Source organism: Salvelinus fontinalis, chromosome 18 (assembly GCF_029448725.1).
Source record: "Salvelinus fontinalis isolate EN_2023a chromosome 18, ASM2944872v1, whole genome shotgun sequence".
Taxonomy (NCBI): domain Eukaryota; kingdom Metazoa; phylum Chordata; class Actinopteri; order Salmoniformes; family Salmonidae; genus Salvelinus; species Salvelinus fontinalis.
Window position 1 is genome coordinate 58,214,102 of NC_074682.1, and position 19,190 is coordinate 58,233,291.

The 19,190-nt window shown below is 40.0% G+C and overlaps 1 protein-coding gene across 1 annotated transcript in view; it reads right to left on the minus strand.

The window, feature by feature from the left end:
* Nucleotides 1-18,813, minus strand: part of slc6a11b (solute carrier family 6 member 11b) — a 126,170-nt gene extending 107,357 nt beyond the window's left edge. Inside the window, exons 1-2 of the mRNA XM_055869915.1 lie at nt 18,477-18,813; nt 2,655-2,870 (exon numbers count right to left, since the gene is read on the minus strand). Coding sequence (XP_055725890.1) covers nt 2,655-2,856 — 202 coding nt within the window. The 5' untranslated portion in view covers nt 2,857-2,870; nt 18,477-18,813. The remainder of the gene's footprint in view (nt 1-2,654; nt 2,871-18,476) is intronic.
* Between the last annotated feature and the right edge of the window lie 377 nt (nt 18,814-19,190).

The following is a 19,190-nucleotide window of genomic DNA, read 5'->3' on the forward strand; positions in this document are numbered from 1 at the left end:
CAGAGGTAGGGGAATATCTGACCTCCTCTGGTGTTATAACAGAGGTAGGGGAATATCTGACCTCCTCTGGTGTTATAACAGAGGTAGGGGAATCTCTGACCTCCTCTGGTGTTATAACAGAGGTAGGGGAATATCTGACCTCCTCTGGTGTTATAACAGAGGTAGGGGAATATCTGACCTCCTCTGGTGTTATAACAGAGGTAGGGGAATCTCTGACCTCCTCTGGTGTTATAACAGAGGTAGGGGAATCTCTGACCTCCTCTGGTGTTATAACAGAGGTAGGGGAATATCTGACCTCCTCTATTGTTATAACAGAGGTAGGGGAATATCTGACCTCCTCAGTTGTTATAACAGAGGTAGGGGAATCTCTGACCTCCTCTGGTGTTATAACAGAGGTAGGGGAATCTCTGACCTCCTCTGGTGTTATAACAGAGGTAGGGGAATCTCTGACCTCCTCTGGTGTTATAACAGAGGTAGGGGAATCTCTGACCTCCTCTGGTGTTATAACAGAGGTAGGGGAATCTCTGACCTCCTCTGGTGTTATAACAGAGGTAGGGGAATATCTGACCTCCTCAGTTGTTATAACAGAGGTAGGGGAATATCTGACCTCCTCAGTTGTTATAACAGAGGTAGGGGAATATCTGACCTCCTCTATTGTTATAACAGAGGTAGGGGAATATCTGACCTCCTCTATTGTTATAACAGGGGTAGGGGAATATCTGACCTCCTCAGTTGCTATAACAACCCTATGATCTCTTGGAAGAACAGCTCAGGTGTAGCACTCACCCTCCGAATAATCTACAACATGGTTGGATCAATGTCTTACCTCCTCCATTCTTATAACACACGTAAAGGAACTGTCACGTACTGGCTTAGATGTTGGGCTGATAGTCGCTGGACCAACTGTCACGTAATGGCTTAGATGTTGGGCTGATAGTCGCTGGACCAACTGTCACGTAATGGTTTAGATGTTGGGTTGAATGTCGCTGAACCAACTGTCACGTAATGGTTTAGATGTTGGGTTGATAGTCGCTGAACCAACTGTCACGTAATGGCTGATAGTCGCTGGACCAACTGTCACGTAATGGCTCAGATGTTGGGCTGATAGTCGCTGGACCAACTGTCACGTAATGGCTTAGATGTTGGGCTGATAGTCGCTGGACCAACTGTCACGTAATGGCTGATAGTCACTGGACCAACTGTCACGTAATGGCTCAGATGTTGGGCTGATAGTCGCTGGACCAACTGTCACGTAATGGCTCAGATGTTGGGCTGATAGTCGCTGAACCAACTGTCACGTAATGGCTTAGATGTTGGGCTGATAGTCGCTGGACCAACTGTCACGTAATGGCTTAGATGTTGGGCTGATAGTCGCTGGACCAACTGTCACGTAATGGCTTAGATGTTGGGCTGATAGTCGCTGGACCAACTGTCACGTAATGGCTTAGATGTTGGGCTGATAGTCGCTGGACCAACTGTCACGTAATGGCTTAGATGTTGGGCTGATAGTCGCTGGACCAACTGTCACGTAATGGCTTAGATGTTGGGCTGATAGTCGCTGGACCAACTGTCACGTAATGGCTGATAGTCGCTGGACCAACTGTCACGTAATGGCTCAGATGTTGGGCTGATAGTCGCTGGACCAACTGTCACGTAATGGCTCAGATGTTGGGCTGATAGTCGCTGGACCAACTGTCACGTAATGGCTGATAGTCGCTGGACCAACTGTCACGTAATGGCTGATAGTCGCTGAACCAACTGTCACGTAATGGCTGATAGTCGCTGGACCAACTGTCACGTAATGGCCGATAGTCGCTGGACCAACTGTCACGTAATGGCTGATAGTCGCTGGACCAACTGTCACGTAATGGCCGATAGTCGCTGGACCAACTGTCACGTAATGGCTGATAGTCGCTGGACCAACTGTCACGTAATGGCTTAGATGTTGGGCTGATAGTCGCTGGACCAACTGTCACGTAATGACTCAGATGTTGGGCTGATAGTCGCTGGACCAACTGTCACGTAATGGCTGATAGTCACTGGACCAACTGTCACGTAATGGCTCAGATGTTGGGCTGATAGTCGCTGGACCCAGGTTCCAGTCCCAGTCAGGGCGAACCTCCAAATGTGCTATAATACAGTAGAATATCTTACCTCGGCCTCCCGGGTGGAGCAGTGGTCTAGAGCAACAGGTAGAGGTAGACTCTGCGCCACCAGAGTCTCTGGGTTCGCGCCCAGGCTCTGTCGCAGCCGGCCGCGACCGGGAGGTCCGTGGGGCGACGCACAATTGGCCTAGTGTCGTCCGGGTTAGGGAGGGTTTGGCCGGTAGGGATATCCTCATCGCGCTCCAGCGACTCCTGTGGCGGGCGCAGTGCGCGCCAACCAAGGGGGCCAGGTGCACGGTGTTTCCTCCGACACATTGGTGCGGCTGGCTTCCGGGTTGGAGGCGCGCTGTGTTAAGAAGCAGTGCGGCTTGGTTCGGTTGTGCTTCGGAGGACGCATGGCTTTCGACCTTCGTCTCTCCCGAGCCCGTACGGGAGTTGTAGCGATGAGACAAGATTGTAATTACTAGCGATTGGATACCACGAAAATTGGGGTGAAAAGGGGGTAAAGTTTAAAAAAAATAAAAATAAAAATAAAAAAGAATATCTTACCTCCTCCATTCTTGTAACACAGGTAGGGGAAGCGCCACACGTTTCCCAGCCCTATGATCTCTCCGGCCACCGACAGGACAAACTCAATCTTGTTGTTCCAGTGGCCCCTCTCGTTGACCGGCTTCTTGTCATTGGCTGACTCGAAGTCCAGGGCGTCCTCTGGTTTGCCATTGATTACTGAGACTTTCTTCTCGCCTGTCATGGCGCTGCAACAGCCTGAAATGAAAGAAATCGATTACACTCCTTCATTTAGATTTAACCTCTGGTTTAAGGCTAAACTGTGAGATTTTGATTTTGAAGCATGTTGATGAGGCAGCTGAGAGAGGCGGCCCGGGGACAGGGTAGAGTAAAGGAGAGTAGAGTTAGAGTAGAGTAGAGCAGAGTTAGAGTAGAGGTAGAGTACAATTATAGTAGGGTAGAGGTAGAGTACAATTATAGTAGAGTAGAGCAGAGTTAAAGTAGAGTAAAGGTAGAGTAGAGTAGAGTAAGGGTAGAGTAGACTAGAGTAGACTAGAGTTAGGGTAGAGTAGACTAGAGTTAGGGTAGAGTAGAGTAGAGTAGAGTAGACTAGAGTTAGGGTAGAGTAGACTAGAGTAGAGTAGAGTAGAGTAGAGTAGAGTAGAGTTAGAGTAGAGTAGAGTAAAGGTAGAGTAGAGTAGAGTTAGAGTAGAGTAAAGGTGGAGTAGAGTAGAGGTAGAGTAGAGTAGAGTTAGAGTAGAGTTAGAGTAGAGTAAAGGTAGAGTAGAGTTAGAGTAGAGTAAAGGTGGAGTAGAGTAGAGTAGAGTTAGAGTAGAGTAGAGTTAGAGTAGAGTTAGAGTAGAGTAGAGTTAGAGTAGAGTAGAGTTAGAGTAGAGTTAGAGTAGAGTAAAGGTGGAGTAGAGTAGAGTAGAGTTAGAGTAGAGTTAGAGTAGAGTAGAGTAGAGTAGAGTTAGAGTAGAGTAAAGGTGGAGTAGAGTAGAGTAGAATTAGAGTAGAGTTAGAGTAGAGTAGAGTTAGAGTAGAGTGGAGTAGAGTAGAGTTAGAGTAGAGTAAAGGTAGAGCAGAGTAGAGTTAGAGTAGAGTTAGAGTAGAGTAAAGGTGGAGAAGAGTAGCGTTAGAGTAGAGTTAGAGTAGAGTAAAGGTGGAGTAGAGTAGAGTTAGAGTAGAGTAGAGTAGAGTAGAGTTAGAGTAGAGTAGAGTTAGAGTAGAGTTAGAGTAGAGTAAAGGTAGAGTAGAGTAGAGTTAGAGTAGAGGTAGAGTATAGTAAAGGTAGAGTAGAGTAAAGGTAGAGTTAGAGTAGAGTAAAGGCAGAGTAGAGTAGAGTAGAGTTAGAGTAGAGTTAGAGTTAGAGTAGAGTAAAGGTTGAGTATAGTTAGAGTAGAGTTAGAGTAGAGTAAAGGTAGAGTAGAGTAGAGTTGGAGTAGAGTTAGAGTTAGAGTAGAGTAAAGGTAGAGTAGAGTAGAGTTAGAGTAGAGTTAGAGTAGAGTAAAGGTAGAGTAGAGTTAGAGTAGAGTAAATGTATTGTAGAGTTCGAGTAGAGTACAGTTAGAGTAGAGTAGAGTAGAGTTAGAGTAGAGTAAATGTAGAGTAGAGTTAGAGTAGAGTAGAGTTAGAGTAGAGTAGAGTAGAGTAAAGGTAGAGTACAGTTAGAGTAGAGTTAGAGTAGAGTTAGAGTAAATGTAGAGTAGAGTAGAGTTAGAGTAGAATTAGAGTAAATGTAGAGTAGAGTAGAGTAAGGGTAGAGTAGAGTTAGAGTAGAGTTGGAGTAGAGTTAGAGTAAATGTAGAGTTAGAGTAGAGTAGAGTTAGAGTAGAGTTGGAGTAGAGTTAGAGTAAATGTAGAGTTAGAGTAGAGTAGAGTTAGAGTAGAGTTAGAGTAAATGTAGAGTAGAGTAGAGTAAAGGTAGAGTAGAGATAGAATAGAGTTGAAGTAGAGTTAGAGTAGAGTAGAGTAGAGTAGAGTAGAGTTAGAGTAGAGTTAGAGTAGAGTTTAGAGTTAGAGTAGAGTAGAGTAAAGGTAGAGTAGAGTTAGCGTAGAGTTAGAGTAGAGTTAGAGTAGAGTAGAGTTAGAGTAGAGTAGAGTAGAGTTAGAGTAGAGTAGAGTAAAGGTAGTGTAGAGTTAGAGTAGAGTAGAGTTAGAGTAGAGTTAGAGTAGAGTAGAGTAGAGTATAGTTAGAGTAGAGTAGAGTAAAGGTAGAGTAGAGTAGAGTAGAGTAAAGGTAGAGTAGAGTTAGCGTAGAGTTAGAGTAGAGTTAGAGTAGAGTTAGAGTAAATGTAGAGTAGAGTAGAGTAGAGTTAGAGTAAATGTAGAGTTAGAATTATAGTAGAGTTAGAGTAGAGTTAGAGTAAATGTAGAGTAGAGTAGAGTAGAGTTAGAGTAAATGTAGAGTTAGAGTAGAGTAGAGTAGAGTTAGAGTAGAGGTAGAGTACATTTATTGTAGAGTAGAGCAGAGTTAAAGTAGAGTAAAGGTAGAGTAGAGTAGAGTAGAGTAAGGGTAGAGTAGACTAGAGTAGACTAGAGTTAGGGTAAAGTAGACTAGAGTTAGGGTAGAGTAGAGTAGAGTAGAGTAGAGTAGAGTAGAGTAGAGTTAGAGTAGGGTAGAGTAGACTAGAGTTAGGGTAGAGTAGAGTAGAGTAGAGTTGAGTTAGAGTAGAGTAAAGGTGGAGTAGAGTAGATGTAGAGTAGAGTAGAGTTAGAGTAGAGTAAAGGTGGAGTAGAGTAGAGTAGAGTAGAGTAGAGTAGAGTAAAGGTAGAGTAGAGTTAGCGTAGAGTTAGAGTAGAGTTAGAGTAGAGTTAGAGTAAATGTAGAGTTAGAGTTATAGTAGAGTTAGAGTAGAGTTAGAGTAAATGTAGAGTAGAGCAGAGTAGAGTTGGAGTAAATGTAGAGTTAGAGTAGAGCAGAGTTAGAGTAGAGGTAGAGTACATTTATAGTAGAGTAGAGTAGAGCAGAGTTAAAGTAGAGTAAAGGTAGAGTAGAGTAGAGTAGGGGTAGAGTAGACTAGAGTAGACTAGAGTTAGGGTAGAGTAGACAAGAGTTAGGGTAGAGTAGACTAGAGTTAGGGTAGAGTAGAGTAGAGTAGAGTAGAGTTAGAGTAGAGTAGAAAAAAGGTAGAGTAGAGTAGAGTTAGAGTAGAGTAAAGGTGGAGTAGAGTAGAGGTAGAGTAGAGTAGAGTTAGGGTAGAGTAGAGTAAAGGTAGAGTAGAGTAGAGTTAGAGTAGAGTAAAGGTGGAGTAGAGTAGAGGTAGAGTAAAGTAGAGTAGAGTTAGAGTAGAGTTAGAGTAGAGTAAAGGTGGAGTAGAGTAGAGTAGAGTTAGAGTAGAGTTAGAGTAGAGTAGAGTTAGAGTAGAGTTAGAGTAGAGTTAGAGTAGAGTAGACTTAGAGAAGAGTTAGAGTAGAGTTAGAGTAGAGTAAAGGTGGAGTAGAGTAGAGTAGAGTTAGAGTAGAGTAGAGTAGATTTAGAGTAGAGTTAGAGTAGAGTTAGAGTAAATGTAGAGTAGTGTAGAGTTAGAGTAGAATTAGAGTAAATGTAGAGTAGAGTAGAGTAAAGGTAGAGTAAAGTTAGAGTAGAGTTGGAGTAGAGTTAGAGTAAATGTAGAGTTAGAGTAGAGTAGAGTAGAGTTAGAGTAGAGTTGGAGTAGAGTTAGAGTAAATGTAGAGTTAGAGTAGAGTAGAGTTAGAGTAGAGTTAGAGTAAATGTAGAGTAGAGTAGAGTAGAGTAAAGGTAGAGTAGAGATAGAATAGAGTTGAAGTAGAGTTAGAGTAGAGTAGAGTAGAGTAGAGTTAGAGTAGAGTTAGAGTAGAGTAGAGTAAAGGTAGAGTAGAGTTAGCGTAGAGTTAGAGTAGAGTTAGAGTAGAGTAGAGTAGAGTTAGAGTAGAGTAGAGTAGAGTTAGAGTAGAGTAGAGTAAAGGTAGTGTAGAGTTAGAGTAGAGTAGAGTTAGAGTAGAGTTAGAGTAGAGTAGAGTAGAGTAGAGTTAGAGTAGAGTAGAGTAAAGGTAGAGTAGAGTAGAGTAGAGTAAAGGTAGAGTAGAGTTAGCGTAGAGTTAGAGTAGAGTTAGAGTAGAGTTAGAGTAAATGTAGAGTTAGAATTATAGTAGAGTTAGAGTAGAGTTAGAGTAAATGTAGAGTAGAGTAGAGTAGAGTTAGAGTAAATGTAGAGTTAGAGTAGAGTAGAGCAGAGTTAGAGTAGAGGTAGAGTACATTTATTGTAGAGTAGAGCAGAGTTAAAGTAGAGTAAAGGTAGAGTAGAGTAGAGTAGAGTAAGGGTAGAGTAGACTAGAGTAGACTAGAGTTAGGGTAGAGTAGACTAGAGTTAGGGTAGAGTAGAGTAGAGTAGAGTTAGGGTAGAGTAGACTAGAGTTAGGGTAGAGTAGAGTAGAGTAGAGTTGAGTTAGAGTAGAGTAAAGGTGGAGTAGAGTAGATGTAGAGTAGAGTAGAGTTAGAGTAGAGTAAAGGTGGAGTAGAGTAGAGTAGAGTAGAGTAAAGGTAGAGTAGAGTTAGCGTAGAGTTAGAGTAGAGTTAGAGTAGAGTTAGAGTAAATGTAGAGTTAGAGTTATAGTAGAGTTAGAGTAGAGTTAGAGTAAATGTAGAGTAGAGCAGAGTAGAGTTGGAGTAAATGTAGAGTTAGAGTAGAGCAGAGTTAGAGTAGAGGTAGAGTACATTTATAGTAGAGTAGAGTAGAGCAGAGTTAAAGTAGAGTAAAGGTAGAGTAGAGTAGAGTAGGGGTAGAGTAGACTAGAGTAGACTAGAGTTAGGGTAGAGTAGACTAGAGTTAGGGTAGAGTAGACTAGAGTTAGGGTAGAGTAGAGTAGAGTAGAGTAGAGTAGAGTTAGAGTAGAGTAGAAAAAAGGTAGAGTAGAGTAGAGTTAGAGTAGAGTAAAGGTGGAGTAGAGTAGAGGTAGAGTAGAGTAGAGTTAGGGTAGAGTAGAGTAGAGTAGAGTTAGAGTAGAGTAGAGTAAAGGTAGAGTAGAGTAGAGTTAGAGTAGAGTAAAGGTGGAGTAGAGTAGAGGTGGAGTAAAGTAGAGTAGAGTTAGAGTAGAGTTAGAGTAGAGTAAAGGTGGAGTAGAGTAGAGTAGAGTTAGAGTAGAGTAGAGTTAGAGTAGAGTTAGAGTAGAGTTAGAGTAGAGTAGACTTAGAGTAGAGTTAGAGTAGAGTTAGAGTAGAGTTAGAGTAGAGTAAAGGTGGAGTAGAGTAGAGTAGAGTTAGAGTAGAGTAGAGTAGATTTAGAGTAGAGTTAGAGTAGAGTTAGAGTAGAGTAGAGTAGAGTTAGAGTAGAGTTAGAGTAGAGTAAAGGTAGAGTAGAGTAGAGTTAGAGTAGAGTTAGAGTAGAGTAAAGGTGGAGAAGAGTAGAGTTAGAGTAGAGTTAGAGTAGAGTAAAGGTGGAGTAGAGTAGAGTAGAGTTAGAGTAGAGTTAGAGTAGAGTAGAGTAGAGTTAGAGTAGAGTAGAGTAGAGTTAGAGTAGAGTTAAAGTAGAGTAAAGGTAGAGTAGAGTAGAGTTAGAGTAGAGTAAAGGTAGAGTAGAGTAGAGTAGAGTTAGAGTAGAGTAGAGTTAGAGTTAGAGTAGAGTAAATGTAGAGTAGAGTTAGAGTAGAATTAGAGTAGAGTTAGAGTAGAGTAAAGGTAGAGTAGAGTATAGTTCGAGTAGAGTTAGAGAAGTGTAAACGTAGAGTAGAGTAGAGTTGGAGTAGAGTTAGAGTAGAGTAAAGGTAGAGTAGAGTAGAGTTAGAGTAGAGTTAGAGTAGAGTTAGAGTAGAGTAAAGGTAGAGTAGAGTAGAGTTAGAGTAGAGTAAGAGTAGAGTTAGAGTAGAGTACAGTTAGAGTAGAGTAGAGTAGAGTTAGAGTATAGTAAATGTAGAGTAGAGTTAGAGTAGAGTAGAGTTAGAGTAGAGTAGAGTAGAGTAAATGTAGAGTACAGTTAGAGTAGAGTTCGAGTAAATGTAGAGTAGAGTAGAGTTAGAGTAGAGTTAGAGTAAATGTAGAGTAGAGTAGAGTAAAGGTAGAGTAGAGTTAGAGTAGAGTTGGAGTAGAGTTAGAGTAAATGTGGAGTTAGAGTAGAGTAGAGTTAGAGTAGAGTAGAGTAGAGTTAGAGTAGAGTTGGAGTAGAGTTAGAGTAAATGTAGAGTTAGAGTAGAGTAGAGTTAGAGTAGAGTAGAGGTAGAGTAGAGTTAGAGTAGGGTACAGTTAGAGTAGAGTAGAGTAGAGTTAGAGTAGAGTAAATGTAGAGTAGAGTTAGAGTAGAGTTGGAGTAGAGTTAGAGTAAATGTAGAGTTAGAGTAGAGTAGAGTTAGAGTAGAGTAGAGTAGAGTTAGAGTAGAGTTGGAGTAGAGTTAGAGTAAATGTAGAGTTAGAGTTAGAGTAGAGTAAAGGTGGAGTAGAGTAGAGTAGAGTTAGAGTAGAGTAGAGTTAGAGTAGAGTTAGAGTAGAGTAGAGTTAGAGTAGAGTAGAGTTAGAGTAGAGTTAGAGTAGAGTAAAGGTGGAGTAGAGTAGAGTAGAGTTAGAGTAGAGTTAGAGTAGAGTAGAGTAGAGTAGAGTTAGAGTAGAGTAAAGGTGGAGTAGAGTAGAGTAGAATTAGAGTAGAGTTAGAGTAGAGTAGAGTTAGAGTAGAGTGGAGTAGAGTAGAGTTAGAGTAGAGTAAAGGTAGAGCAGAGTAGAGTTAGAGTAGAGTTAGAGTAGAGTAAAGGTGGAGAAGAGTAGCGTTAGAGTAGAGTTAGAGTAGAGTAAAGGTGGAGTAGAGTAGAGTTAGAGTAGAGTTAGAGTAGAGTAGAGTAGAGTTAGAGTAGAGTAGAGTAGAGTTAGAGTAGAGTTAGAGTAGAGTAAAGGTAGAGTAGAGTAGAGTTAGAGTAGAGTTAGAGTATAGTAAAGGTAGAGTAGAGTAAAGGTAGAGTTAGAGTAGAGTAAAGGCAGAGTAGAGTAGAGTAGAGTTAGAGTAGAGTTAGAGTTAGAGTAGAGTAAAGGTTGAGTAGAGTTAGAGTAGAGTTAGAGTAGAGTAAAGGTAGAATAGAGTATAGTTAGAGTAGAGTTAGAGTAGAGTAAAGGTAGAGTAGAGTAGAGTTGGAGTAGAGTTAGAGTTAGAATTATAGTAGAGTTAGAGTAGAGTTAGAGTAAATGTAGAGTAGAGTAGAGTTAGAGTAAATGTAGAGTTAGAGTAGAGTAGAGCAGAGTTAGAGTAGAGGTAGAGTACATTTATTGTAGAGTAGTGCAGAGTTAAAGTAGAGTAAAGGTAGAGTAGAGTAGAGTAGAGTAGAGTAAGGGTAGAGTAGACTAGAGTAGACTAGAGTTAGGGTAGAGTAGACTAGAGTTAGGGTAGAGTAGAGTAGAGTTAGGGTAGAGTAGACTAGAGTTAGGGTAGAGTAGAGTAGAGTAGAGTTGAGTTAGAGTAGAGTAAAGGTGGAGTAGAATAGATGTAGAGTAGAGTAGAGTTAGAGTAGAGTAAAGGTGGAGTAGAGTAGAGTAGAGTAGAGTAAAGGTAGAGTAGAGTTAGCGTAGAGTTAGAGTAGAGTTAGAGTAGAGTTAGAGTAAATGTAGAGTTAGAGTTATAGTAGAGTTAGAGTAGAGTTAGAGTAAATGTAGAGTAGAGCAGAGTAGAGTTGGAGTAAATGTAGAGTTAGAGTAGAGTAGAGCAGAGTTAGAGTAGAGGTAGAGTACATTTATAGTAGAGTAGAGTAGAGCAGAGTTAAAGTAGAGTAAAGGTAGAGTAGAGTAGAGTAGGGGTAGAGTAGACTAGAGTAGACTAGAGTTAGGGTAGAGTAGACTAGAGTTAGGGTAGAGTAGAGTAGAGTAGAGTAGAGTAGAGTAGAGTAGAATAGAGTAGAGTAGAGTTAGAGTAGAGTAGAAAAAAGGTAGAGTAGAGTAGAGTTAGAGTAGAGTAAAGGTGGAGTAGAGTAGAGGTAGAGTAGAGTAGAGTTAGGGTAGAGTAGAGTAGAGTAGAGTAAAGGTAGAGTAGAGTAGAGTTAGAGTAGAGTAAAGGTGGAGTAGAGTAGAGGTAGAGTAGAGTAGAGTTAGAGTAGAGTTAGAGTAGAGTAAAGGTGGAGTAGAGTAGAGTTAGAGTAGAGTAGAGTTAGAGTAGAGTTAGAGTAGAGTTAGAGTAGAGTAGAGTAGAGTAGAGTTAGAGTAGAGTTAGAGTAGAGTAAAGGTGGAGTAGAGTAGAGTAGAGTTAGAGTAGAGTAGAGTAGAGTAGATTTAGAGTAGAGTTAGAGTAGAGTTAGAGTAGAGTAGAGTTAGAGTAGAGTTAGAGTAGAGTAAAGGTGGAGAAGAGTAGAGTTAGAGTAGAGTTAGAGTAGAGTAAAGGTGGAGAAGAGTAGAGTAGAGTTAGAGTAGAGTTAGAGTAGAGTAGAGTAGAGTTAGAGTAGAGTTAGAGTAGAGTAAAGGTAGAGTAGAGTAGAGTTAGAGTAGAGTAAAGGTAGAGTAGAGTAAAGTAGAGTAGAGTTAGAGTAGAGTAGAGTTAGAGTTAGAGTAGAGTAAATGTAGAGTAGAGTTAGAGTAGAATTAGAGTAGAGTTAGAGTAGAGTAAAGGTAGAGTAGAGTATAGTTAGAGTAGAGTTAGAGTAGAGTAAAGGTAGAGTAGAGTAGAGTTGGAGTAGAGTTAGAGTAGAGTAAAGGTATAGAGTAGAGTTAGAGTAGAGTTAGAGTAGAGTAAAGGTAGAGTAGAGTAGAGTTAGAGTAGAGTAAGAGTAGAGTTAGAGTAGAGTACAGTTAGAGTAGAGTAGAGTAGAGTTAGAGTATAGTAAATGTAGAGTAGAGTTAGAGTAGAGTAGAGTAGAGTAGAGTAAATGTAGAGTACAGTTAGAGTAGAGTTAGAGTAAATGTAGAGTAGAGTAGAGTTAGAGTAGAGTTAGAGTAAATGTAGAGTAGAGTAGAGTAAAGGTAGAGTAGAGTTAGAGTAGAGTTGGAGTAGAGTTAGAGTAAATGTAGAGTTAGAGTAGAGTAGAGTTAGAGTAGAGTAGAGTAGAGTTAGAGTAGAGTTGGAGTAGAGTTATAGTAAATGTAGAGTTAGAGTAGAGTAGAGTTAGAGTAGAGTAGAGTAGAGGTAGAGTAGAGTTAGAGTAGGGAACAGTTAGAGTAGAGTAGAGTTAGAGTAGAGTAAATGTAGAGTAGAGTTAGAGTAGAGTTGGAGTAGAGTTAGAGTAAATGTAGAGTTAGAGTAGAGTAGAGTTAGAGTAGAGTTAGAGTAAATGTAGAGTAGAGTAGAGTAGAGTAAAGGTAGAGTAGAGATATAATAGAGTTGGAGTAGAGTTAGAGTAAATGTAGAGTAGAGTAGAGTAGAGTAGAGTTAGAGTAGAGTTAGAGTAGAGTAGAGTAGAGTAAAGGTAGAGTAGAGTTGGCATAGAATTAGAGTAGAGTTAGAGTAGAGGTAGAGTAAATGTAGAGTTAGAGTTATAGTAGAGTTAGAGTAGAGTTAGAGTAAATGTATAGTTAGAGTAGAGTATAGTTAGAGTATAGTAAAGGTAGAGTAGAGTAGAGTAAAGGTAGAGTAGAGGTAGAGTAGAGTAGAGTAGAGTAGAGGTAGAGTAGAGTTAGATTAGAGTTAGAGTAGAGTTAGAGTAAATGTAGAGTTAGAGTAGAGTAAAGGTAGAGTAGAGTTAGAGTAGAGTTGGAGTAGAGTTAGAGTAAATGTAGAGTTAGAGTAGAGTAGAGTTAGAGTAGAGGAGAGTAGAGTTAGAGTAGAGTTGGAGTAGAGTTAGAGTAAATGTAGAGTTAGAGTAGAGTAGAGTTAGAGTAGAGTAGAGGTAGAGTAGAGTTAGAGTAGGGTACAGTTAGAGTAGAGTAGAGTAGAGTTAGAGTAGAGTAAATGTAGAGTAGAGTTAGAGTAGAGTTGGAGTAGAGTTAGAGTAAATGTAGAGTTAGAGTTATAGTAGAGTTAGAGTAGAGTTAGAGTAAATGTATAGTTAGAGTAGAGTATAGTTAGAGTATAGTAAAGGTAGAGTAGAGTAGAGTAAAGGTAGAGTAGAGGTAGAGTAGAGTAGAGTAGAGTAGAGGTAGAGTAGAGTTAGATTAGAGTTAGAGTAGAGTTAGAGTAAATGTAGAGTTAGAGTAGAGTAAAGGTAGAGTAGAGTTAGAGTAGAGTTGGAGTAGAGTTAGAGTAAATGTAGAGTTAGAGTAGAGTAGAGTTAGAGTAGAGGAGAGTAGAGTTAGAGTAGAGTTGGAGTAGAGTTAGAGTAAATGTAGAGTTAGAGTAGAGTAGAGTTAGAGTAGAGTAGAGGTAGAGTAGAGTTAGAGTAGGGTACAGTTAGAGTAGAGTAGAGTAGAGTTAGAGTAGAGTAAATGTAGAGTAGAGTTAGAGTAGAGTTGGAGTAGAGTTAGAGTAAATGTAGAGTTAGAGTAGAGTAGAGTAGAGTAGAGGTAGAGTACATTTATTGTAGAGTAGAGCAGAGTTAAAGTAGAGTAAAGGTAGAGTAGAGTAGAGTAGAGTAGAGTAAGGGTAGAGTAGACTAGAGTAGACTAGAGTTAGGGTAGAGTAGACTAGAGTTAGGGTAGAGTAGAGTAGAGTAGAGTAGAGTAGAGTAGAGTTAGGGTAGAGTAGACTAGAGTTAGGGTAGAGTAGAGTAGAGTAGAGTTGAGTTAGAGTAGAGTAAAGGTGGAGTAGAATAGATGTAGAGTAGAGTAGAGTTAGAGTAGAGTAAAGGTGGAGTAGAGTAGAGTAGAGTAGAGTAAAGGTAGAGTAGAGTTAGCGTAGAGTTAGAGTAGAGTTAGAGTAGAGTTAGAGTAAATGTAGAGTTAGAGTTATAGTAGAGTTAGAGTAGAGTTAGAGTAAATGTAGAGTAGAGCAGAGTAGAGTTGGAGTAAATGTAGAGTTAAAGTAGAGTAGAGCAGAGTTAGAGTAGAGGTAGAGTACATTTATAGTAGAGTAGAGTAGAGCAGAGTTAAAGTAGAGTAAAGGTAGAGTAGAGTAGAGTAGGGGAAGAGTAGACTAGAGTAGACTAGAGTTAGGGTAGAGTAGACTAGAGTTAGGGTAGAGTAGAGTAGAGTAGAGTAGAGTAGAGAAGAGTAGAGTAGAGTAGAGTAGAATAGAGTAGAGTAGAGTTAGAGTAGAGCAGAAAAACGGTAGAGTAGAGTAGAGTTAGAGTAGAGTAAAGGTGGAGTAGAGTAGAGGTAGAGTAGAGTAGAGTTAGGGTAGAGTAGAGTAGAGTAGAGTAGAGTTAGAGTAGAGTAGAGTAAAGGTAGAGTAGAGTAGAGTTAGAGTAGAGTAAAGGTGGAGTAGAGTAGAGGTAGAGTAGAGTAGAGTAGAGTTAGAGTAGAGTTAGAGTAGAGTAAAGGTGGAGTAGAGTAGAGTTAGAGTAGAGTAGAGTTAGAGTAAAGTTAGAGTAGAGTTAGAGTAGAGTAGAGTAGACTTAGAGTAGAGTTAGAGTAGAGTTAGAGTAGAGTAAAGGTGGAGTAGAGTAGAGTAGAGTTAGAGTAGAGTTAGAGTAGAGTAGAGTAGAGTAGATTTAGAGTAGAGTTAGAGTAGAGTTAGAGTAGAGTAGAGTTAGAGTAGTTAGAGTAGAGTAAAAGTAGAGTAGAGAAGAGTTAGAGTAGAGTTAGAGTAGAGTAAAGGTGGAGAAGAGTAGAGTTAGAGTAGAGTTAGAGTAGAGTAAAGGTGGAGAAGAGTAGAGTAGAGTTAGAGTAGAGTTAGAGTAGAGTAGAGTAGAGTTAGAGTAGAGTTAGAGTAGAGTAAAGGTAGAGTAGAGTAGAGTTAGAGTAGAGTAAAGGTAGAGTAGAGTATAGTAGAGTAGAGTTAGAGTAGACTAGAGTTAGAGTTAGAGTAGAGTAAATGTAGAGTAGAGTTAGAGTAGAATTAGAGTAGAGTTAGAGTAGAGTAAAGGTAGAGTAGAGTATAGTTAGAGTAGAGTTAGAGTAGAGTAAAGGTAGAGTAGAGTAGAGTTGGAGTAGAGTTAGAGTAGAGTAAAGGTAGAGTAGAGTAGAGTTAGAGTGGAGTTAGAGTAGAGTAAAGGTAGAGTAGAGTAGAGTTAGAGTAGAGTAAGAGTAGAGTTAGAGTAGATTACAGTTAGAGTAGAGTAGAGTAGAGTTAGAGTATAGTAAATGTAGAGTAGAGTTAGAGTAGAGTAGAGTAGAGTAGAGTAGAGTAAATGTAGAGTACAGTTAGAGTAGAGTTAGAGTAAATGTAGAGTAGAGTAGAGTTAGAGTAGAGTTAGAGTAAATGTAGAGTAGAGTAGAGTAAAGGTAGAGTAGAGTTAGAGTAGAGTTGGAGTAGAGTTAGAGTAAATGTAGAGTTAGAGTAGAGTAGAGTTAGAGTAGAGTAGAGTAGAGTTAGAGTAGAGTTGGAGTAGAGTTAGAGTAAATGTAGAGTTAGAGTAGAGTAGAGTTAGAGTAGAGTAGAGTAGAGGTAGAGTAGAGTTAGAGTAGGGAACAGTTAGAGTAGAGTAGAGTAGAGTTAGAGTAGAGTAGAGTAGAGTTAGAGTAAAGTTGGAGTAGAGTTAGAGTAAATGTAGAGTTAGAGTAGAGTAGAGTTAGAGTAGAGTAGAGTAGAGTTAGAGTAGAGTTGGAGTAGAGTTAGAGTTAGAGTAGAGTTAGAGTAAATGTAGAGTAGAGTAGAGTAGAGTAAATGTAGAGTAGAGATATAATAGAGTTGGAGTAGAGTTAGAGTAAATGTAGAGTAGAGTAGAGTAGAGTAGAGTTAGAGTAGAGTTAGAGTAGAGTAGAGTAGAGTAGAGTAAAGGTAGAGTAGAGTTGGCATAGAATTAGAGTAGAGTTAGAGTAGAGGTAGAGTAAATGTAGAGTTAGAGTTATAGTAGAGTTAGAGTAGAGTTAGAGTAAATGTATAGTTAGAGTAGAGTATAGTTAGAGTATAGTAAAGGTAGAGTAGAGTAGAGTAAAGGTAGAGTAGAGGTAGAGTAGAGTAGAGTAGAGTAGAGGTAGAGTAGAGTTAGATTAGAGTTAGAGTAAATGTAGAGTTAGAGTAGAGTAGAGTTAGAGTAGAGTTAGCGTAGAGTTAGAGTAGAGTTATAGTAGAGTAGAGTTAGAGTAGAGTAAAGGTAGAGTAGAGGTAGAGTTAGAGTAGAGTAGAGTTAGAGTAAATGTAGAGTAGAGTAGAGTTAGAGTAGAGTAAATGTAGAGTAGAGTTAGAATAGAGCAGAGTAGAGTAAAGGTAGAGTAGAGTAGAGTAAGAGTAGAGTAGAGTAAAGGTAGAGTAGAGTAGAGTAAAGGTAGAGTAGAGTAGAGTAGAGTAAAGGTAGAGTAGAGTTAGAGTAGAGTAAAGGTAGAGTAGAGTAGAGTAGAGTGGAGTAGAGTAAAGGTAGAGTTAGAGTAGAGTAGAGTAAAGGTAGAGTAGAGTAGAGTAGAGTAAAGGTAGAGTTAGAGTAGAGTAGAGTAGTGTAGTGAAGTGTAGTGAAGAGTAGTGTAGTGTAGTGTAGTGTAGAGTAGAGTAAAGGTAGAGTAGAGTAGAGTAGAGTTAGAGTAAATGTAGAGTAGAGTAGAGTAGAGTTAGAGTAAATGTAGAGTAGAGTATAGTAAAGGTAGAGTAGAGTAGAGTAGAGTAAATTTAGAGTAGAGTTAGAGTAGAGTGAAGGTAGTGTAGAGTAGAATAGAGTAGAGTAGAGTAGAGGTAGATTAGAGTTAGAGTAGAGTAGAGTAGAGTTAGAGTAGAGTTAGAGTAGAGTAGGTAGAGTAGAGTAAAGGTAGAGTAGAGTTAGAGTATAGTTAAAGTGGAGTAGAGTTAGAGTATAGTTGGTGTAGTGTAGAGTAGAGTAAAGGTAGAGTAGAGTAGAGTAGAGTAGAGTAGTGTGGTGTAGAGTAGAGTAGAGTTTCAGTAGAGTAGTGTAGAGTAGAGTAGAGTTAGAGTAAAGGTAGAGTAGAGTAGAGTAGAGTAGAGTAGAGTAGAGTAGAGTTAGAGTAAATGTAGAGTAGAGTAGAGTAGAGTAGAATAGTGTAGAGTAGTGTAGAGTAGAGTAGAGTAGAGTAGAGTAGAGTAGAGTAGAGTTAGAGTAGAGTAGGTAGAGTAGATTAGAGTAGAGTAGTGTAGAGTAGAGTAGAGTAGAGTAGAGTAGAGTTAGAGTAGAGTAGGTAGAGTAGAATAGAGTAGTGTAGAGTAGAGTAGAGTAGAGTAGAGCTAAATTCGAGTAGAGTAGAGTAGAGTTAGAGTAGAGTTAAAGTGGAGTAGAGTTAGAGTTAGAGTAGAGTTAAATTGGAGTAGAGTAGAGTAGAGGTAGAGTAGAGTAGAGTAAAGGTAGAGTAGAGTAGAGTAAAGGTAGAGTAGAGTAGAGTAGAGTAAAGGTAGAGTAGAGTAGAGTAGAGGAGAGTTAGAGTAGAGTAGAGTAGAGTAAAGGTAGAGTAGAGTACAGTAGAGGAGAGTTAGAGTAGAGTAGAGTAGTGTAGAGTAGTGTAGTGTAGTGTAGTGTAGTGTAGAGTAGTGTAGTGTAGTGTAGAGTAGAGTAGTGTAGAGTAGAGTAGAGTAGAGTAGAGTAGAGTAGTGTAGTGTAGTGTAGAGTAGTGTAGTGTAGTGTAGTGTAGAGTAGAGTAGTGTAGAGTAGAGTAGAGTAGTGTAGTGTAGAGTAGTGTAGTGTAGTGTAGAGTAGAGTAGTGTAGTGTAGTGTAGTGTAGCGTAGAATAGAGTAGAGTAGAGTAGTGTAGAGTAGTGTAGAGTAGAGTAGTGTAGTGTAGAGTAGAGTAGTGTAGTGTAGAGTAGAGTAGAGTAGAGTAGAGTAGAGTAGTGTAGAGTAGTGTAGAGTAGTGTAGAGTAGTGTAGAGTAGTGTAGTGTAGTGTAGAGTAGAGTAGAGTAGATTAGTGTAGTGTTGTGTAGAGTAGAGTAGAGTAGAGTAGAGTAGAGTAGAGTAAAGTAGTGTAGAGTAGTGTAGAGTAGAGTAGTGTAGTGTAGTGTAGAGTTGAGTAGTGTAGTGTAGAGTAGAGTAGAGTAGAGTAGAGTAGAGTAGAGTAAAGTAGTGTAGAGTAGTGTAGAGTAGTGTAGAGTAGTGTAGAGTAGAGTAGTGTAGAGTAGAGTAGAGTAAAGTAGTGTAGAGTAGTGTAGAGTAGAGTAGTGTTGAGTAGAGTAGACTAGTGTAGTGTAGAGTAGAGTAGAGTAGAGTAGTGTAGACCAGAGTAGAGTAGAGTAGAATAGAGTAGAGTAGAGTAGTGTAGAGTAGTGTAGAGTAGTGTAGAGTAGAGTAGTGTAGTGTAGAGTAGAGTAGAGTAGAGTAGAGTAGAGTAGAGTAGAGTAGAGTAGCGTAGAGTAGTGTAGAGTAGTGTAGAGTAGTGTAGTGTAGTGTAGAGTAGAGTAGAGTAGAGTAAAGGTAGAGTAGAGTTAGATTTAGAGTAGAGTAGAGTAGAGTAAAGGTAGAGTAGAGTTAGATTTAGAGTAGAGTAGAGTTAGAGTAAAGGTAGAGTGGAGTTAGATTTAGAGTAGAGTAGAGCAGAGTAGAGTAGAGTAGTGTAGAGTAGAGTAGAGTAGAGTAGTGTAGAGTAGTGTAGTGTAGAGTAGAGTTCCACCACTTTAGGATGACACTGGGTGACTGGGAGTCTTCGACTACAATCACAGGAAATTACACTAGAGATTTGTCTGACATGCAGTTACAATGTGGGGTCTCCATAACCTACAAGAACCTCAACATAAGCCCTGTTACAAAATTGGTATGACATAGTTTATAAACGGACATTGATATAAAAAAAAATTTTGAGCTGTTTCGTCAATCATGAGATCCCCCCCAAATGCAACAATCGTCTCTCCAATGTGGAACAGCATGACACAATTAAATGTAGGTGTGACAAAGTAATGAGCGCAAAACGACACAGCATCAACCCTTACAAGTGATTTAAAAAGAAATCATGATTCGTATCGACCCCGCATCCCCCCTTCGTCTAGTGGATGAAAGAAAGCATACATTGAGAAAGAGGTGAAGTCTGAAGTCACACTACTCACCGATATACTGTAGGTTATATAGTAAAGCGCTCCGTGGCTCTAGATTCTAGGAAGAGAACCAGGGCGCGATAAAGAAGGAGAGAAAAAAAGGAACTTCTGGATGTTTTTCCACCGTTAGTTGAATGTGGTTGTTTTTGTTTTGTCTCCGTTGATATAAAGGAAGATTCCGGTTAGCCGGCTGCGGTAGATGTCTCGTACCAGGCTCGCACTGGATGGGATAACATGCAACTGCGCTGCCGGTGGGTCATGCGCGCGATGTGATCTCCTAACGCCTCCCGTTGGACAGAAGCCACGAGGCAACCGTAACCACACAGCGCGGTGTTTCACACACCATTGTAAACTCACGCTACACAGCACAGGGAAAAAGGGGGGGACGACGGAGTCACGAAGACCAACGGAAAGATAACCAGGCTGAACAAAAAGAGGAAAAAGATAGCTTATAGCTCACCGACTCAGAGAGTCAGAGAGTGTGAGGTTTTATTCTGGTGTGTGAGTATTTTTTGTTATTGTTGTCCTTGAGCCGGGCAAATCAAATCAAATTTATTTATATAGCCCTTCGTACATCCGCTAATATCTCGAAGTGCTGTACAGAAAGCCAGCCTAAAACCCCCAAACAGCAAGCAATGCAGGTGTAGAAGCACGGTGGCTAGGAAAAACTCCCTAGAAAGGCCCAGAACCTAGGAAGAAACCTAGAGAGGAACCAGGCTATGAGGG